Raw genomic sequence first — 16,982 nt, 5'->3', positions numbered from 1 at the left:
CGAGATGGGTTGAATGAATGGGGAAATGTAGTTTTCGAGGCTCATGTATCTGTGTAGCAGAACACCGGGGCATTTGGTGCCGGATTGATCTGATAAAAGGGCAGTTACGTACGCATGTTTCGCACCGCGAAGACACTATCGTGCTTGGCTGATGCTTGTCAAGTCTTAGTTGAGGCTTGTTTTGGTCTCGTGGAAGGCTTGGCGGCTCTGGAGCTGGGAATTATGGAATTAGGTTACCGCTCGGGCGTGCCGCTGGGGTTTTCGTCTGGTAAAGAAAAACGATGAAGAGAAACAAAAGGCTTTCGAACGTCCAGTGAAGTAGGCTGGAACGAGATACCCAGAGATGTCAATTCAACTTTTTGTTAGTGCTTTTGTTTTGGCCCGATAAAATGAGTCTCAGGCTTGGCGTCCCATTCACCAGCGGTGTCAACGGTCTAATAGCATGTACAGTATGGGGTAGTGTGGGATAACCGCAATGTAGTGCCAATTTGTGTTCTGCGAGGGCCTGTGGGTTAGAAATTATGCCTCTACGCAGCATCTGCTTACATGGCATAACCTGATACGATAGACTATTCGGGAATAACCCCGGTGCGCAAGGCGGACCCAATCAAGTTTATTAGCCGGCAGGGAAATTTCGAATGTTCGATTGAGCTTCAAGAACCCGAAAACGCAACTTAAAAGATGACGTAGTATTTGGCATTACCCTGTGAACCAAGCCATTCATGTGTACGCTACGTGCGCCACGTCACCTGGATCAAGTCATGGATTGGCAAGGCGTAATCGCCGCTACTAGTTATCTTGTACTACTACTACAGTACTCGACATCCATGGAATGGATATCCAGTGGCGGTGTATGATTCGAGATAATACGCAACAAGTTGTCAGACCATACAACCACGATCAAGCTCAACTTCTAATCGTACGGTACCTAAGGTATACACGCCGCCTGTTAGATCCATATAGCGTAAATGCCATGTAGCCAACGTATGTTTGTTATGTATGTTATGTATGTAGGTATGTAGTTACACCTCGCAAAACGAGCCTCGAGCAAACTGTATGTAGTATGCATTCGTCAGCCAGTTTTCTGTTTGCCTGCCGCATGGGTCTCCATTGCGTTTTGGAATCTGCGGGTGCGTTAGTTGCTCCCCACCAGTGCTCGGAACCACACTCGGCTTGGTATCATGTACGCAGTGCGGTAGAAGCTCTCACTGTAGGTGTTGGATGTCTGTATCAACTGGAATGCAATGTAGACAATATCCAGATACCGTTTCTGCCTGTATTCATTCTATTGTAGGCTATGACAGTGCCAATCAGATGACAATCAATGAACAGCAAAAGTGGGAACGCCATGGGCCAGATGGAACTATTGCCGACAGAGATCGACGAGATAGCACTTATATATAGTATGATGCCACAGTGATCAAGATAACATTCTAGCTTGACCTGGCTGGCTCTTAGCCGAGGGGAGATCTGCGGCCTGCTACTCAAGAACCTTCGAGCCTCCAACGGCCCCCTAGTTACTTGAAATACGAGGACGTCACCACCTACCTCTTCGGGCCTTCATTCAAATTCCGAATGCGGGGTACCTAACAGCCACTCTGGGGCAACTTGCGTCGTACCTGCACAACCATGGAGTGGCTGAGCTGTATCTCCGTTCAAATAGAGGAAGAGGCAACATTGAAGTACTTCCAGTTCAATCATCATACTTAGGCTAAGGCTGTGAGTAAGACGAGGTACCTTACGTATTGACTGCTAGAAGGACCGTCTGAGTCCTTTCACGTTCGTTCTCGTGATGCGTGACTACTCAGGGTCAATTACAAATAGTGCCATCGCAATTCTGACCAGATGCAACTTCGCAGGTAGCGAGAAGAGGGACCAAGACAAATAGTACCATCTTGGCAAGTCAGCACAGCCCACCTGCTCCTCCTCATCAGTCAGGCTGAAATGTTTCCCGTCAATCCCCATGTTTCTTTACGACAAAGCTGGCAAAACAGAAATAACTTACAGAAATAACTTTACTTGGATATCTTCCTCTCGATAAGAGGAGCGGCCCGGCCTGGTACACCTTACGCCCAGTCTGCCGTCCACACGGGTAGCCATAAACAATCGACCACGAGAGGCAGCGACATGAGCAAGTAAGAAGAGTGAGTTATCAACGTATCAGCCGCCCTCCTGACATACGCTAGTTTACTCTACCATAGGAGGCCTACCATTACGATTTGAGAAATCATCCGTACATAAATAAGCTAAGGTAGTCAGCGAGGCGCAGTCTGACTTGACTCAAGTCATAAACCCCGTTGATCGCTCCGCAAGTTACAGCACAACATACCATTCCACTTTCCATTCGTCATGTGTTTCGGCAGCAAGAAAGATAGTTCGAACGAGCCAGCACCAAAGCCAGCCCAGATTCCGCAGAATATTTCCAGCAGGGCCCCGCCTGCATCTGCATCCGGAAAGATGCCTCAGGACTTTGCTCCCCCGGCTGGACCGCCGCCGTCAAAACGCCCCAACGGACCCGAAGATTACGCAGCGCCCTCGGGCCCCCCTCCCAGCCACTCACAGGCCAATGACTTTGCCCCCCCCCCCGGCCCGCCTCCGTCCCAGGCCGCCACTGGCTTTGCTCCGCCGCCGGGTCCACCGCCAGCTCGGCGCAACGATGATTACGCTCCCCCTCCGGGACCGCCCCCACGTCAAGACTTTGCGTCCCCGTCGGGTCCTCCGCCTTCCAAAGGGCATGGCGGATTCGACGATTTCGCACCGCCCCCGGGTCCACCTCCCCCGGGACAGTCGGGCAAGAAGCACGCCTGGGAAGAAGCCGTTCCTGACATCTTGGAACTACCACCACCTCCGCCGTTCTTCGCGGCCCACGACTTCTCGCCAACAAACAATGCTACCGAGCAGGAGGCTGAAGCAGGCGAGGACTTCTGTCGTAGCAACCCCATGCTACAGCCAGAAGCGCTCGACCCGGCCAATGCACAGGCTCAGCAGCAGAGCAATTTCCGACTCCTTTGGATAAACCAAAAGGTCACGATCGCTCCCCGTTGCCTTGGGTGTATGGAAAGGTTTCAGCAAGGACGGCACGACTGACACAAGCATCATATCATGGCCTCCTCTGTACAGTGTCAGCGCGCATGGTCCATGGGCTACAGGCCGCACTAAGGTCATCTACTACGAGGTCAACTTTTTGAGAGACAGCCGCCAGGAAATCAGCATGGCTCTTGGCTTCACCGTGCCTCCGTACCCCGGCTTCCGTCTGCCGGGCTGGCATCGTGGCAGCTTGGCCGTCCACGGCGACGACGGTCACAAGTACATCAATGACCGCTGGGGAGGCAAGGACTTCGTGCAGCCTTTCAAGCGCGGGGAGACCGTGGGAATTGGCATGAAGTTCACTCCAGTCGGGGGTGATGGCGTCAGTGTGAAGATCTTCCTCACCAGGGACGGTGTTCATCAGCCACAATACGAATGGGACCTTTACGAAGAAACAGACATGGTGCAGGATGGGGGTGTTAAGGGCTTGGATGGCTTCCGTGATCTGTGCGCTGCTGTTGGTGTGTTTGAGAAAGTGCACTTCGAGATCGTCTTTGCGCCCTGGCGCTGGAAGTGGCAGGGCCTTGAAGAGTACAGCAAGCATCATTGAGAGTCGAGTTCAAGTGCGCACTCTTGACGACACATTGTTGTCTCTTCGTGTATTTTTACCGCCACGAGACCTACAGATAGGGCGAGTATGCAGAGACCACTCTAGCTTCGTTGTTTTGATAATCGAGTATTCAATTTCCTTGACCTTAACAGGGAGAAACTCTGCTGATGATGGACACCACGTCCGAACGTTGACCAGTTCAAAACATGTTTTAGCAAGGTGTTTCTCTGCACACCTGCTTTGGAAATCATTGCCATGTCCTAATACTGATGAATAGTAACTCGTGCACGATAGGTTATGGCTGAGTACGATAAGCATAGTTGAGGTCAAAAATGCAGGTTCAACAAGTACTATAGCAATGCACTCTCTCAAATGTGTCTACATTAGTGACCTGACGTGGTCGTGAGAGCTCTCACGCCTGAAGCGAGCTGGCCCCTGTGGTTGAAAGCATATATTACTCTATCTTGCTATACTCTTGGGCGTATAGCCCAGTGGGCACACCCACCTCTACTAAAGCTGACAAGTGTTGCACATATGAGAATGCCCGATCGGGCCATGGATGAGTACTGGGCTATATAGTATGCAGTGGATGTCTTGGCCTGCAATGGTACGAAGAATGTAAGTAATAAATCTCAGGCATCCTAGCTTTCATTTACAGTAGACCAACGCAGGCGTATCATCACAGACAACAACGACCATCTTCGCTCCTCCACCCCCTAATTCAAGGGTAAGATGGACTTCCTGAATCTCATCCAATCTGTACTGCTGTACGGGAACTTTCACTCTGTCCTCTTCTACATCCTTTACGATTTGCTCAAATGGCATCGCATGGAAGTCTTCTGGTCCTCCACTACTGAAACAATGTCAGCACTTTGACGTTCTCGGATACAACTGTATCATCTCATTTACTTACTAGGCACAGAGTCGAACTCGATTTGGAAGGTCTGATATCGGATAGAACTGGTCCAGCTCCCATGAACCGCCTTGGATGCCCGTCATGCACACTGTGCCCTTCGGCACAGCGCACCTAAGCGAGTCTCAGTGTCGTAGCTCCGTTCAGCTCGAGGACCTTGTCGAAGCGGCCCTTGGGGCTCTGGGCGACTTGCCCCGCAATCTCGCCACCGTCCACGAAGACCTCGTCGGCGCCGCTGTCGCGCAGCATCTGCTCCCGGGCGGCACTGCGCGTGGTGCCGGCGACGCGGGTCGCGCCGAGCGTGCGGGCGAGCTGCAGGGCGCACAAGCCGATGGAGCTGGTGGCGCCGCGGACGAGCAGGCTCTCGCCCGCTTGCAGATCGAGGCCGCTCACAAGCGAGCCCCATGTCGTCTGCATCATCTCGGGCAAGGACGCTAGCACGCTGACCGGCAGCGATGTCGGTGGGATGGCGCGGATGTTTTTGGCATCGACGCAGGTGTATTCGGCATATGATCCTGGGATCTCACGGCCCAGCCCGCCCATGCATGTAGCTGTTTCCGGCGAACCTGCTAAAATCGTGAATACATCATATCATATTAGGACGCTACTGACCGAATCTAGACCCTATGGGGTGCGGAGGAGTCCAGGACCTCCGAAGGCTACAACGCGTCCGATACATTCGATGCCAATGATACGTGGGAACTTCAGAGTTGGAGAATGACCCTGACGAGTATACATTCTCGGGCATGTCAGAACCGAAGCAAATATCGAATGGGACGCGGAAGTTACAGGTACCTGCTCGGTTTATCCCGAAACCAAGGATCTTGATCAGGACTTGCCCCTTGGCAAGGGTGGGAATGGGGATATCTTGCAGTTCCAAGACATCAATGCCCCCAACTGCGCGCATTGTCTTGGGTAACGGGGCCATTTTCGTCGAATAAGTCTCGCAGATATATCGCCAATTCTCGGCGGACTCGTACGACTTCAGCTTGACGACCAAAGATTGATATCAAACTTACTTATAGTTGCCAAGACGAAGAAGATACGGCGGGTAGACCCTGATCCGCAATGGCGGGGTTGTTGTGCCTACCGGAAGCCGGTAAACTGGCGGGGGTGAGACCAGCAAGGGTCAAAATGCCCATTATCCAATCGGAAAGTCTGAGCTAAGTAGATGTAGTCGTAGATAGACGTCAGCAATTACAGTCAAGCCACACGATCCCATCCTCCTGGATCAGCACCTGATGGAATGCTGAGATAGCATTCGGGGTTTCGGATCATCGACCCAGCACGGCGACGTCCAGTATTGTTTTACAATAAAGACTTGTTGGAGCGGCCCCAGCACCCAGGGACCATATCACTATTCATTATCTTCAAATTCATGTTCTTTACCACTACCTTGAAGTCGGAGTACCCCTGCTACTCCTCATTCCGCACACCAGGTTAGGGCGCTCGGATTTAATCGCCGAAGTCCGGCAACCTCATGACATGATGATGGTCTCAAGACGTGCGGACTTGGCTGGCCCCTATGTTTCTTCTAATATTATCGCCTTCCCTCCGCCACCATCGTCCTGCTTTGTACTACTGTCGAGCATTGGTTCGTCGTCATATTCCCGTATGAATGCCATCGCCCGAGTAAGCAGAGCGGCACTAACGTCGTTGGCTCCAATGGTAGCGGCCGATCCGATCAGTATCTTCTTCACACCATCTCCCTGGCGCCCCCTCTTTCAGGGCTGAAGATGAAATCCTGCTTACGAAAGCAACGCCAGGGAATCTCCGTCCGCGCGAACCCCACCGGCCAGCACCATTTTCCTGTTCTGTTCTCCATCTAATCGATGGAGAATGGCTCCATGGAGATGAATTCTTGTCGGTTGTCGGTTGACTATGCTGGTCTGACACCTGATGGCCAGGCTGACAACCCCGTTGTCAACTCTGTATGTTTTCATCCACAACAACTGATCGGTAAAGCCATATCTCAACGGCCATTTTAATCCCATGAAACCGCAAGGAACCATTGCCGCCGACCGATGAGCGCGGCCGATCCGACATCGGTTATCGTTGTGCTGTAATCACCTCAAAAGTTACCCCGAAAACCAGCAGACCCGCGGCAGAATCGGGCATAGTCGACAGCGAGCCAGCCAATTGATTCATTCATGCCAAGCAACCAAGCAACCCGTGCTCTGCGTGCATGTACTGCTGCTACTCCTTCACTTTTCCCGAACACTACAGATATTTTCTGATTTCCTCATCCTATCTCTCGACTCAGCGCACGGCATTTGCGCGCTATCTGCCCTCCATAGCGGGAACAAGCAACAGCAGCAACACCCGCTGCGAAGGCTAAAGAACGCAGCCCACTCTTTCCGTGACTACTGCGCCGGCGCATGTCATGAATAACACCATGACCATGGATTTCTCGTCCGCCCCTCAGACTGGGAGCACACCAGGGTCATCCGTAGATTCCGCGATCCGTGACAACATGCCCGTGGCCCCCATGCATGCTATGAGTGGAATGGGTGGCGGCGCACCCGCTGGAGCCACCATCGTCGACCCCAGTGTCGAACCCTCGTCGGCCATGAACCCACGATCGTAAGCACAGCTAGCTCGATGCGCAACACAGCCGTCATTTGACTAATGCAATCTTTGATGTTTACAGCTGTGTTACCTGCCGCCGCCGCAAAGTTCGCTGTGACAAGCACATGCCGTGTGGCAATTGCCGCAAAGCGCACATCTCCTGCATCTTCCCGGCCCGGCCCGAGCACCGAGACGGCCTCGTCCGAAAGACCCGAACGCCCCACCGAAACAGACGAGCGAGCGAGAAGTAGAGTTGATGAAGCGACTTCGAAAGCTGGAGGGCATTGTGGAAGAGCTGAGCGGTCAGATCGAAGTCGACACGCGACAACCCGCGAGTGCCGGCAACTCCCCCGAAGATTTGTCACATCCCGTGGGAGAAGAAAGGAGACTAGAGAGTACCGAGACGTCGCCCTCTACCGCGTTATCCGGGCGCACAACGAGACCAACCGACCCGGGGAGGAGCACCACCGCTGTGGGAAATACAGCTTGCCAGGCTGCGTTGAACAGCCCAATACAGAGCCCTGGCGGTAGCCAAGTCCATCGAGATTTCGGACGGCTAGTGCTTAACGATGACGGGAAAAGGCGATACGTCAGTAATGCGTTCTGGTCGCGGATGAGCGATGAGGTAAGACAGCCGTCGATGACCAACACTGGCTAAATTGACTGACGCTTGTGGCTCAGCTTTCGGCGCTTCGGGCGGAGACAGAGAAGTTCACAGACGAGGAGTCCGATGTATCAGACGATGATGGAAGCACGCCGGCCACATCTACCTCCACCAAGGACCAGCAGGCAGATCACCATGCTTTCATATTCGGGTACAGGTCGTCTGATGTCGATCTGAGGAAACTCCACCATTGCCATCACAGATTCCCTTCATCTGGCAAATATACACCGAAAACGTCGACCCAATCGTCAAGATCCTCCATGTACCGACGATGAACAACGTTGTTCGACAGGTGAGGGCTGATTTGAACAGCCTGACCCCTGGACTGGAGGCTCTGATGTTCGCAATATATTATGCGTCAATCACCTCAATGGAGGAAAACGAAGTGAGCATAAGATTCGATTTTTGGTTGAAGCCCAGTAGCTAATGATCTAGGTCCAAATCAACTTCAACACGGACAAGGCACGTTTGCTCGACCAATACCGATTTGGTACCGAACAAGCCCTTGCCAAGGCCAACTTTGTTTGTACTTCGGACGCCGTGGTGGTACAGGCGCTCACCCTCTATCTCGTGGTTGTCCGCCGAAACGACAGCACCAGGTTTTCATGGACGCTCACCGGCCTTGTCATTCGCTTAGCCCAATCTCTGGGTATGCATAGAGAGGGCACCCAGTTTGCAGATTTAACCCCCTTCGAAATCGAAATGCGTCGCCGCCTATGGTGGACTCTGGTCGTGGTGGATCTCAGGTCGGCCGAAGATCAGGGTACCGAGTTGGTGATAGCCGAGCGGACGTGGGATACCGAATTTCCCTTAAACATCAACGATAACGACTTCGGCCCCGACATGAAAGACTTCCCAACCGAGAGACAAGGCGCTACGGATGTGACATTCTGCCTCATTCGGTACGAAATTTGCAGCCTCGCCAGGAAATTGCACTCATCCGTTAATGCATTGGCGCCCTGTCCGAGAGACACTCAAGTAACCTTCCAAGAACGCGAGGCCATGCTTCTAGAGATGTATAACCGCGTCGAAGCCAAGTACCTGAAGCCTTGTGATGATGCGAAAGGCGAGTTGCTGCACTGGGTGGCGGCCGCAATAGCCCGACTGATCATGGCCAAGATGAGCTTGACCGTCTACCAATCCGTCCTCTTTCCTGGTGTAGGATTAGAGGTATCGGAACACGCCCGAGATCGCATCTTCAACTCTTCCGTCGAGGTTGTTGAGTATAGTCGACTGCTCAATAACGAGGAAAAGTGCAAACAGTACAGGTGGCTTTTCCAGACATACACCAACTGGTATGCTGTGGCCTACCTATTACTCGAACTGGGTAAGCGCGAATGGTCACCTCCTATGGAGAAGGCGTGGATGGCGCTCGCCTCTACTTTTCAACTCGAGCCAGGAGAACTGGCCAAGCTACAGGGAAACAATGCTGTCATGTTTCCCATTCGCAAGTTATTCGTGAAGGCACAGAAGCATCGCGAGTCGGAAATCAAACGTTTGCGCAACGATCCCGCGGCAGCTGAAAAGTTGGATATGGCGGAGGACAACATGACAGCACCAATGATCACATTTCAGCATTTACCAAGCTCTGTGCGTACTTCAATAGCTCTAGATCGCTGGCGTACCCTTATGGGCAGGCCAAAACCAGACAAGGCTCCCCATAGGTCGTGTATGGATGTCGTGCCTGCGACTACCCCTCCTAATTCAGTCAAAACGGTTACACCTCCAGCATCGGCATACCAAAAGCAGCCGGAACCGGACTTCACCCCGACGCAATTCTCTTATCTTGATCAAGCCATGTCGCAGGTTGTCTTTAATTCGGAGAATCTATGGAGTGCAGCCTATGATGTTGCTGGGATCGGTGGACCAAACGGGCTAACCACTGAAGCACAACCTTCGATAACACAGCCGCCGCGCACCATGTCTGACTATGCCAGCAATGGAAGTTCTGGGCTCAACTCTGTGGGCGGCGTATTTTCTGGGGAACCCTTTACCACGCCCGCCACGTCATCGCAGTCATTGCAGCAACAGCAACAACAACCAACAGCAACAGCAACGCAGTCTGGAAGCGCCAAGTCGACACCTCAGCTAGACAACAATCCCCCGCCGTGGCTGTGGCCAGAGGCCGGCTGGAATTGGGGCCCGGGTGCGAGCGGACCGCCGGCGAACCTGACGATACCGATGGCGCTTCCGGATGATATCGACGTGAACATGGACGAGGACTTCAACTGGCAGGATTGGCAGCAGAGCATACGCGGGCTCGATATGGATGCTGCCGCGGCCGCGGGTATTCCAAATTTCCACGGTGGGTTTACAGGTGGGATATAGACAGGTATTGGTCGGGACATATTGGTGGATGAGTTATATTATATAGGTATATAGAAGGTGAGGGAGCTCGTGGTTCAGGTGCTATTTTGCGTTGATGGATTAGAAGGGTTGGCGCTCATCATCATCATTCGTGGATATGGGCTCAGCGTTGTGCGTCTTGGTGTGAACGAAGGCCCCTTTCCTGGCTGGGTTGGATTTGTTATGATTCCCCATTTGCTCTCGCTGCCTTTGTAATCTTGTCCGTAGCGTGCTGGTGTCTCAGGAACTGTCTTGCTGTATATGGTGAGCATTGTGGAGATTGCTGTTAATGATTACGAGCAAACCTTTATGAGGAGTGTTTATTTTATTTATTATTTTCCTGTAGCGTGCGAGGGATGTCACTCATGATGTTTGGAACGATTACCCCTTTTCGGTCAAGATGCCCTAGGATGCACTTACAGCCCCATCTGCGCCTTTCTGGAGGACGCATGGATGACCCCTTTTGGGCAAACTCATTGTTCGTCTACGTTGAGGACATCGAGTCTACAGCTTGGTGTAGATTTCATTACGTTGAGCGCACCAACAATATGGTATAAACTACCGAGGAAAAGTAGAGAAGACAATATTGAGACTACCTGGAGCATTATCATCTATAACGTTTCTCTTCAAGTTGTTCCTAGTGGATCTCGGAACGAGTCTACCCCAGCAATAACTCGTGTAGGTACAAAGCTTAGACGAGATAGTCGGGTGCCGGCAATTATCTACCTCATGAACCAACTTGCTAGTGCTGGATGGATGAGGATATTCCTTGGCAGGTTCTTGGAAGGGTTACCCAAAGCCTCGAACCCATCCATTGACCTCGCCGTAATGATAGTGCTGGGATTTGGCAGAAGGATGCCCAAGTATAGTAACATCAGATGCATATATAATTGTGATGTTATATCCGAAACGAATAGAGGTAACTGGTTCGCTTCACGATCGTGGAATGTGTCCCACCGCTATGGAGAGGCCATTGGCTGCGGTTATTGGCCGCGGTTATTGGCTACAATGACCAACGACGGCCTTTCATCGGCTGCGACAACACCATGACCGGCCTTATGGAACAATGATGCTCACCCAAGTCCTCTCCAACCACATTCGGGGAGGGAGGGACGGTAGAGACTTCCAAAAACGGCGGAATCAGCTGCTAGAATCGCATACTGTTTCATCGGACTTGAATTCCAAGACGGATCAGTGTTTGGTCATCTGTCATATTCCATCATTTCGTCAGGCAGACAAACAGGCCGCACCAACAAACACTCAAGGTCTGCTTTTGGACACCTTCGAGATTTAAGCCTCTCCGTCTGGAATGCAGCGATACGCACACTCCCTGATGAGCCCCAGTTGCCGTTGCGGTAGCTCTGCATGTCATGCTGGTCACATGAGGCCGGAGAACAATGGGAAGGTTGCGGTTCGCCTTCAAGAGGTCGCACTGCATCAAGCCCCCCCTTACAAGTAGAATTCTCCTGGGAAATACTCCGAGAATCCCGTGGAACAGATGCGACTGCGGGCCGAAGAGTGTGAACCCTAGACCCGACGACGAGCTTTCAAGTCCTGGACGCCAGCTTGGTCTAAAATGCCTGGACCCATGATTCACTTACAGCCATCTGGACTCTGCGAAAGAAGCAAACCTTCCCTCTTCGTCTAAATAAATAACGACGAACAAACGAAAGGCAAAGCCTCCTGTTCAAAGGGGGGAAAGTGGCAGAGCGTTTGTATTTGATGATTAGTAGTGAAGTCCTAAGAGGTAAGTAGGCGGAGTTGACGAGATTGGGCGGGAGATATCCGCTCTGCCCGCTGCTGAGAGCCTTGGTGTTTTAGGCGCGACGACAGTGGGGTTGGAGCTAAAGATCCGCTGTGGACTGTTTGGAGGGCCCCGCTTCTCCCCCGATGGACCAGCCTTCCCAGCACCCTCAGGTTAGCGCGCGAGGCTTCGCTGCGCAGCCTGGCGACGGGATTGATTCTAAATAAAAAAACATACCTATGTCATCAATTAACCAGGCTATGTCAATAGTTCTATTTCTGCCATTTGTGTAGCCTGCGACAGTGTTCCTAATTTCGTCTGCTTCTCCCTTTCATCCTCATTTCCACCGCGCGATGAATCCAGCCCGACAAGCTATGATAAATGGTGGTGGTGGCCGCAAGTCGCCTGCTCGAAGCGGCATCACTTCTCCCAGACGAGACCCAAACACTCGAATTACAAAACAACCCGCACGACCCCCAAGCAAACCAACCGCGGCCTACATGACCCAGGATGAAGCGTCAAGGAAGTGGATGAACGATGAGGACAAATTCGTCCTGAGGCAGTCCAAGAAGAAGGCCGACATCCGAGTGCGCGAGGGTCGTGCTAAGCCCATCGATCTCCTTGCCTTCAACCTGCGATGGATCGACCAGGAACGCGATGTCTTTGACGACCATGACGGCGATGTGGAAATGAACGTGCCTGCTCCGCTTGCGGTCATGGATGGCTTGAAAGAGGCCCAGCTTGACGAGCTGGAAGGGGAGATAACGTCGTATCGTTCGCTTGAGACAAACACACGGAACCGGGACTACTGGACGGCCTTGCAGACCCTCTGCGCCGACAGAAAGCGCAAGATCAAGCCCATGGGTGCGGAGGAACGCGCGGTCAGCTCTGTCGGTGCCGATGTCGACAGGATCCTGGGCCCCAAGACCTTGGAGCAGCTGGAGAAGCTCGAGGGTCAGATCAAAGCCAAGCTGCAGTCGGACGAGGCAATCGATACCGATTACTGGGAACAGCTGCTTAGAAACCTCCTGATCTACAAGGCCAAGGCCCGCCTGACAAAGGTATATGAAGCAATCAAGGAGAGCAGGGTCCGGCAATTACGTGAGCAGAACCCAGACAGGGCAGAGGCTCTCGCCTCCTCTGGCCCTTCCACCGTAGCAAGCGCTCAGGATGGGCCTGCCACGGTTATCTCCCCTCCCAGTCAACCTGCAAAAGGCATTCCAGCGCCGGTGGGTAGCGCCGGGCCCAGCGGCAGCGCCACCCAGCCAACAACAACAACAGGTCCCACCAGTGTGCCGGGAACAGCCAGGTTCTCCGCAACGGGCGGCGAAGACTTCTCCCAGGCAACAAGGGCCCTCTACGAGCGCGAGGTCGCGAGGGGTGTCAGCGAGAATGAAGAGATCTTCACGGCCGAGGAGACTGTGCCCGGTACGGATCAACCACAGTGGGCCGACAAGTACCGTCCACGAAAGCCGCGCTACTTCAACCGCGTGCAGATGGGCTATGAATGGAACAAGTACAACCAAACACACTACGATCATGACAACCCCCCACCCAAGGTCGTGCAGGGTTACAAGTTCAACATATTCTACCCGGATCTCATCGACAAGACCAAGGCACCCACCTTTAAAATCATCCGGGAACACGGCAGGCGGCGGGGCGAGTCCTTCGCTCCTGCGGGAGAGGAGGACACCTGCTTGCTTCGCTTCATCGCCGGCCCGCCGTACGAGGACATCGCGTTCAGAATCGTCGACCGTGAATGGGACTACAGCGCCAAGAGAGAGCGTGGCTTCAGGAGTAGCTTTGACAAGGTATGCATGTCTAAATATATCCCCTCCCTTACGTCGTGTTTCACGTGGTTAGGACACCCCGAACACTGGTTCGAGAATCTCGTTGGGACTGGCCTGTTGCTCTATGCACCTACTACTCACGAGTATCGATACGAGCAGCCTTCCTTGTCGCGCGTCTTCTCTACTCACCCAGTCGCCACCGTCTGTGGCATCATATGGCGTTCTCTATGTACAACCGCTTGACGCGCGGGTCCCATGGTCCCTCTTTGAGTCGTCCGCACCTCACACACCCACGAGCCAACGCCCCTCATGTTCCTCTCTCGCGTGCCTGGTTGCAACCCTAGTCCATGCCTTTACTAATCTCCCACACGTGCAGGGTATCCTCCAGCTTCATTTTCAGTTCAAAAAGGTACGCCCCGATGACTTGCCCAGTCTCGATCGATCATATACTGATGTACCGCGTCCAGATTTACTACCGAAAGTAGTGCTGTCTCTGCACTGTCCGTGCGGTTACCCATTCGACGAATTGGTTTGCGACAAACGGCTGTTTGCGTGGCTAGCGGGCAAGCATTCAGTCATGTCACTTTGGTGACCCAACATCTACAACAGCTTGCATCTCCAGTGATCGGAACACCGGTAGCGGTCACATAGTAACGTACATGGTACAGCATCTTTGAACCGCAGCGGCCTATCTTATTCGGTTTCCTGTAAGGCGTCTTCTTTCCTGCTCCGCCTTGATCTTGTGACACGCTTCATTAGGGAACGGCTGCCTGCGAGTGACATGGCTTTTCCTCACCTTCGATACAACTTGCCATACCGCCCTTCCTGCCTTGTTAGCAAGACTCTAGTGCCTTGGGCGATTTGGTAGACAGTCTGAGTATAGGACGACTAACCACGGCTCAACCAGCGGTCCTGCAGATGCAGATGTTGTTGAGCCTTATGACTGGCTACGTGGGTGCATTTGCGCAAAGCAACGTTTATGCAAGGAAGCAATCAAGCAGGGCTCCGCCATGTTTCAGAAAACACAATACTATGATTATTCTCTGGCGACAGTACTCGACTCTCTCTTACCTCTTCGCGCGTGTGGTCATGAAAGCGCTCCTTGCATCGCGATGGTCCCGTCTAATCTTGGGGATGATCTGTCGCTCGGATCTGGACACGTTCGATGATCACACTCTCGATGGTTGAATGCACGGTACAATGGATGGCTCCCCCCTCAATAACCTTGAAGCTGCTGTATCAGAACTCAGATGTAGGGCTATCAGCTACTTTCCCTGATTGGCTCCATTTGGCGAAGTCATGTCAGAGCTCTATTGGCATGCAAGCAACCGGGAGTGGAGCGGCATAGTGCCCTGGATTCCCGCTGCAGTGCTTGTAGCATCAAGGAACGGAATCGCGGCCCACGATGACCTGCATGAAAGGACTGAAGGGTCAAGGAACGAATCTAGGCAGCTCACATATCTCCTACACGCTCACCCTCACCTACATACTCCTGTCATCTCAGAGGCCCGCCTCTCCCCATACCTATACAATGCTTTTGTGGACCACGGGATGTGCAATAGCTGCTGCTGCTGCTGCTGCTCAGTAGCTAGGAGGTGTCGACGACCGCTTCTTGACGACACACACTCACACACACCCCCATAGACCCCATATCTACGTACACACTCACACTTCCAATTTCTACTCCAAACTCAGGTCACATCTGCGGCGCAGTGGGGCAGCTTCACTCTCAGGTTACAGACCGTCTGTTACCCAGAGGTCAACCATTTGTGGTGTAGCCGTATGGCCATACACCCCCCCTGTACGGAAGTACTTGTACTGGGAAACAATATCCCGAAGTTGCCTGGAGAAGAGTATAAGTGTGTGCGTAAGTGTGTGTATGTGTATCTGGCTGTATGCTTGTTCAGGCCGACTTGTGTGTGTGTGTGTGTGTGTGTGTGCAATGCGATGCTAGTCTAAAATATCCCAACATTTCGTATGACCCTACAGACTGCGCGATGTCGTTTGCAACATGGCCCGGAGGGGAAAACATGCATTGCGCACAGTGGGATGCACCCTGTTTATCTTGTACTCTTGCCATGTACCTGCTAGCTGGGTACGGGGTACGTATAGCCAAGTATATTAGTTTACTGAGTGAAAAAGGCTCCGCCGGCGCACGCATCAGGACATGGACTGACTGATAGACCCTACCCTACAGTGTACACATACTTGGCTACTTACTCCTACTACACTCACACAGCCAGAAACCTTGCACGCACCATATCATACCATACCACAAAGCACGCAACGCAACGCCCTCGCAGAATCCAAACAGGGTTGTTCAAGCTTCCTTTTTTCCCAGCCAACTCGTGTGTGTTGGCCAGCGGTTGGGTGAAGCCGGGGTACCTCTTTTGTCGGTTCACTTGTTCTTCTCGTTCTTCTCTCCCACTTCCACCGTCCCGGCCTATGAGAGGAAGTCTTGGCGCATGCTACCCAATCCGCCTTGATCTTCTCCTGGTGCATCTAGGCAGGCGCATCTGTCTAGCAGCCGATCCCTGCCCACCACCTCCCCCCCCCCCAGGACCCCACCCTTGTCGGGCAAGGGTACTGTAGTGTCTTCCCTTGCTCACTTTCACCCCATACCTATTAGGGATCTGATCTCTCGCGCATATTGTAACGAGTGGCCCTGCCGTCCACTGCAAGTACCTTTGCCCTTTGAGGACTACTTAGCACCCTTGTCATCGAACCCCCAGGTTCCATACATATTCATAATCTCATCAAAGGAATAGCACAGACGAGAAGCACGGTCTTGAACCAGCAACTCAGACCTGGCCCTATAAGCTAACTTAACTTCTGACCTCGAGACGTTGAACAACATCCCATAAGGCCAAGCAAGTCGCCGTCTGGAAGGAAGCATTAGCCCGCCCTACCTTCCTTCTTTACTGTTACTTGACCATCTTTTTGTGTGTGTTCGCTTTTCTATCTTGACTCTTGTTATTCATAATCACTCGAGTATCCCGACTACTCGCTGTGTGGTCTCAGGTGGCTGCATTGTCTTCAAGTTACTTGACGTCGACTGCTCTCATACATAAGAAAAACCCAAACGCCGACTAATACGCACCATCATCACCACCACTCGTCGACAACAAATATCCTTAGCCGTGGTCGTTGCCGTTGCTCCTGTCGTTGTTCTTGTTCGGCTTGCTATACGTTTACTTGGGCCCTCCTCCCGATTTTGGTTCCGCGGCCCGTGATCTCGCTTGCTGCATCAGTATCTTGTTTCGCATCCTTCCCGCCCCTCCTCCAGAGAGCAAAAACAAAAAAAAAGGGTCCTGGACCGG

At 52.7% G+C, this 16,982-nt stretch overlaps 5 protein-coding genes across 5 annotated transcripts; 3 read left to right on the top strand and 2 right to left on the bottom strand.

Moving 5' to 3' along the window:
* Positions 1–2,349: 2,349 nt before the first annotated feature.
* On the top strand, positions 2,350–3,637 carry PG994_008691 (uncharacterized protein; the record flags this gene model as incomplete). Its single annotated transcript, XM_066860100.1, is given in 2 exon segments — positions 2,350–3,050; positions 3,070–3,637. 2 exon segments carry the CDS (start codon positions 2,350–2,352, stop codon positions 3,635–3,637), a joined length of 1,269 nt encoding a protein of 422 aa, XP_066713689.1.
* Positions 3,638–4,285: 648 nt separating this feature from the next.
* PG994_008690 (uncharacterized protein) lies at positions 4,286–4,636 on the bottom strand (the record flags this gene model as incomplete). The annotated part of the gene is made up of 2 exons (XM_066860099.1): positions 4,286–4,490; positions 4,551–4,636. The coding sequence occupies 2 exons, from the start codon at positions 4,634–4,636 to the stop codon at positions 4,286–4,288; spliced, it is 291 nt and encodes a 96-aa protein (XP_066713688.1).
* A 28-nt stretch (positions 4,637–4,664) lies between these two features.
* On the bottom strand, positions 4,665–5,478 carry PG994_008689 (uncharacterized protein; the record flags this gene model as incomplete). Its single annotated transcript, XM_066860098.1, has 3 exons — positions 4,665–5,116; positions 5,163–5,273; positions 5,346–5,478. 3 exons carry the CDS (start codon positions 5,476–5,478, stop codon positions 4,665–4,667), a joined length of 696 nt encoding a protein of 231 aa, XP_066713687.1.
* Positions 5,479–6,945: 1,467 nt separating this feature from the next.
* PG994_008688 (fungal specific transcription factor domain-containing protein) lies at positions 6,946–10,110 on the top strand (the record flags this gene model as incomplete). The annotated part of the gene is made up of 6 exons (XM_066860097.1): positions 6,946–7,133; positions 7,201–7,318; positions 7,351–7,743; positions 7,800–7,949; positions 7,985–8,074; positions 8,218–10,110. The coding sequence occupies 6 exons, from the start codon at positions 6,946–6,948 to the stop codon at positions 10,108–10,110; spliced, it is 2,832 nt and encodes a 943-aa protein (XP_066713686.1).
* A 2,136-nt stretch (positions 10,111–12,246) lies between these two features.
* Positions 12,247–14,147, top strand: PG994_008687 (uncharacterized protein; the record flags this gene model as incomplete). The annotated part of the gene is made up of 3 exons (XM_066860096.1): positions 12,247–13,683; positions 14,039–14,071; positions 14,130–14,147. 3 exons carry the CDS (start codon positions 12,247–12,249, stop codon positions 14,145–14,147), a joined length of 1,488 nt encoding a protein of 495 aa, XP_066713685.1.
* Between the last annotated feature and the right edge of the window lie 2,835 nt (positions 14,148–16,982).

Source organism: Apiospora phragmitis (genome assembly GCF_038363925.1).
Source record: "Apiospora phragmitis strain CBS 135458 chromosome Unknown utg000008l:1.0-3514335.0:1.0-3519231.0, whole genome shotgun sequence".
NCBI classification, from domain to species: Eukaryota; Fungi; Ascomycota; class Sordariomycetes; order Amphisphaeriales; family Apiosporaceae; genus Apiospora; species Apiospora phragmitis.
The sequence above is the reverse complement of the archived record's forward strand: the minus strand, read 5'-3'. Positions and strand labels throughout refer to the sequence as shown.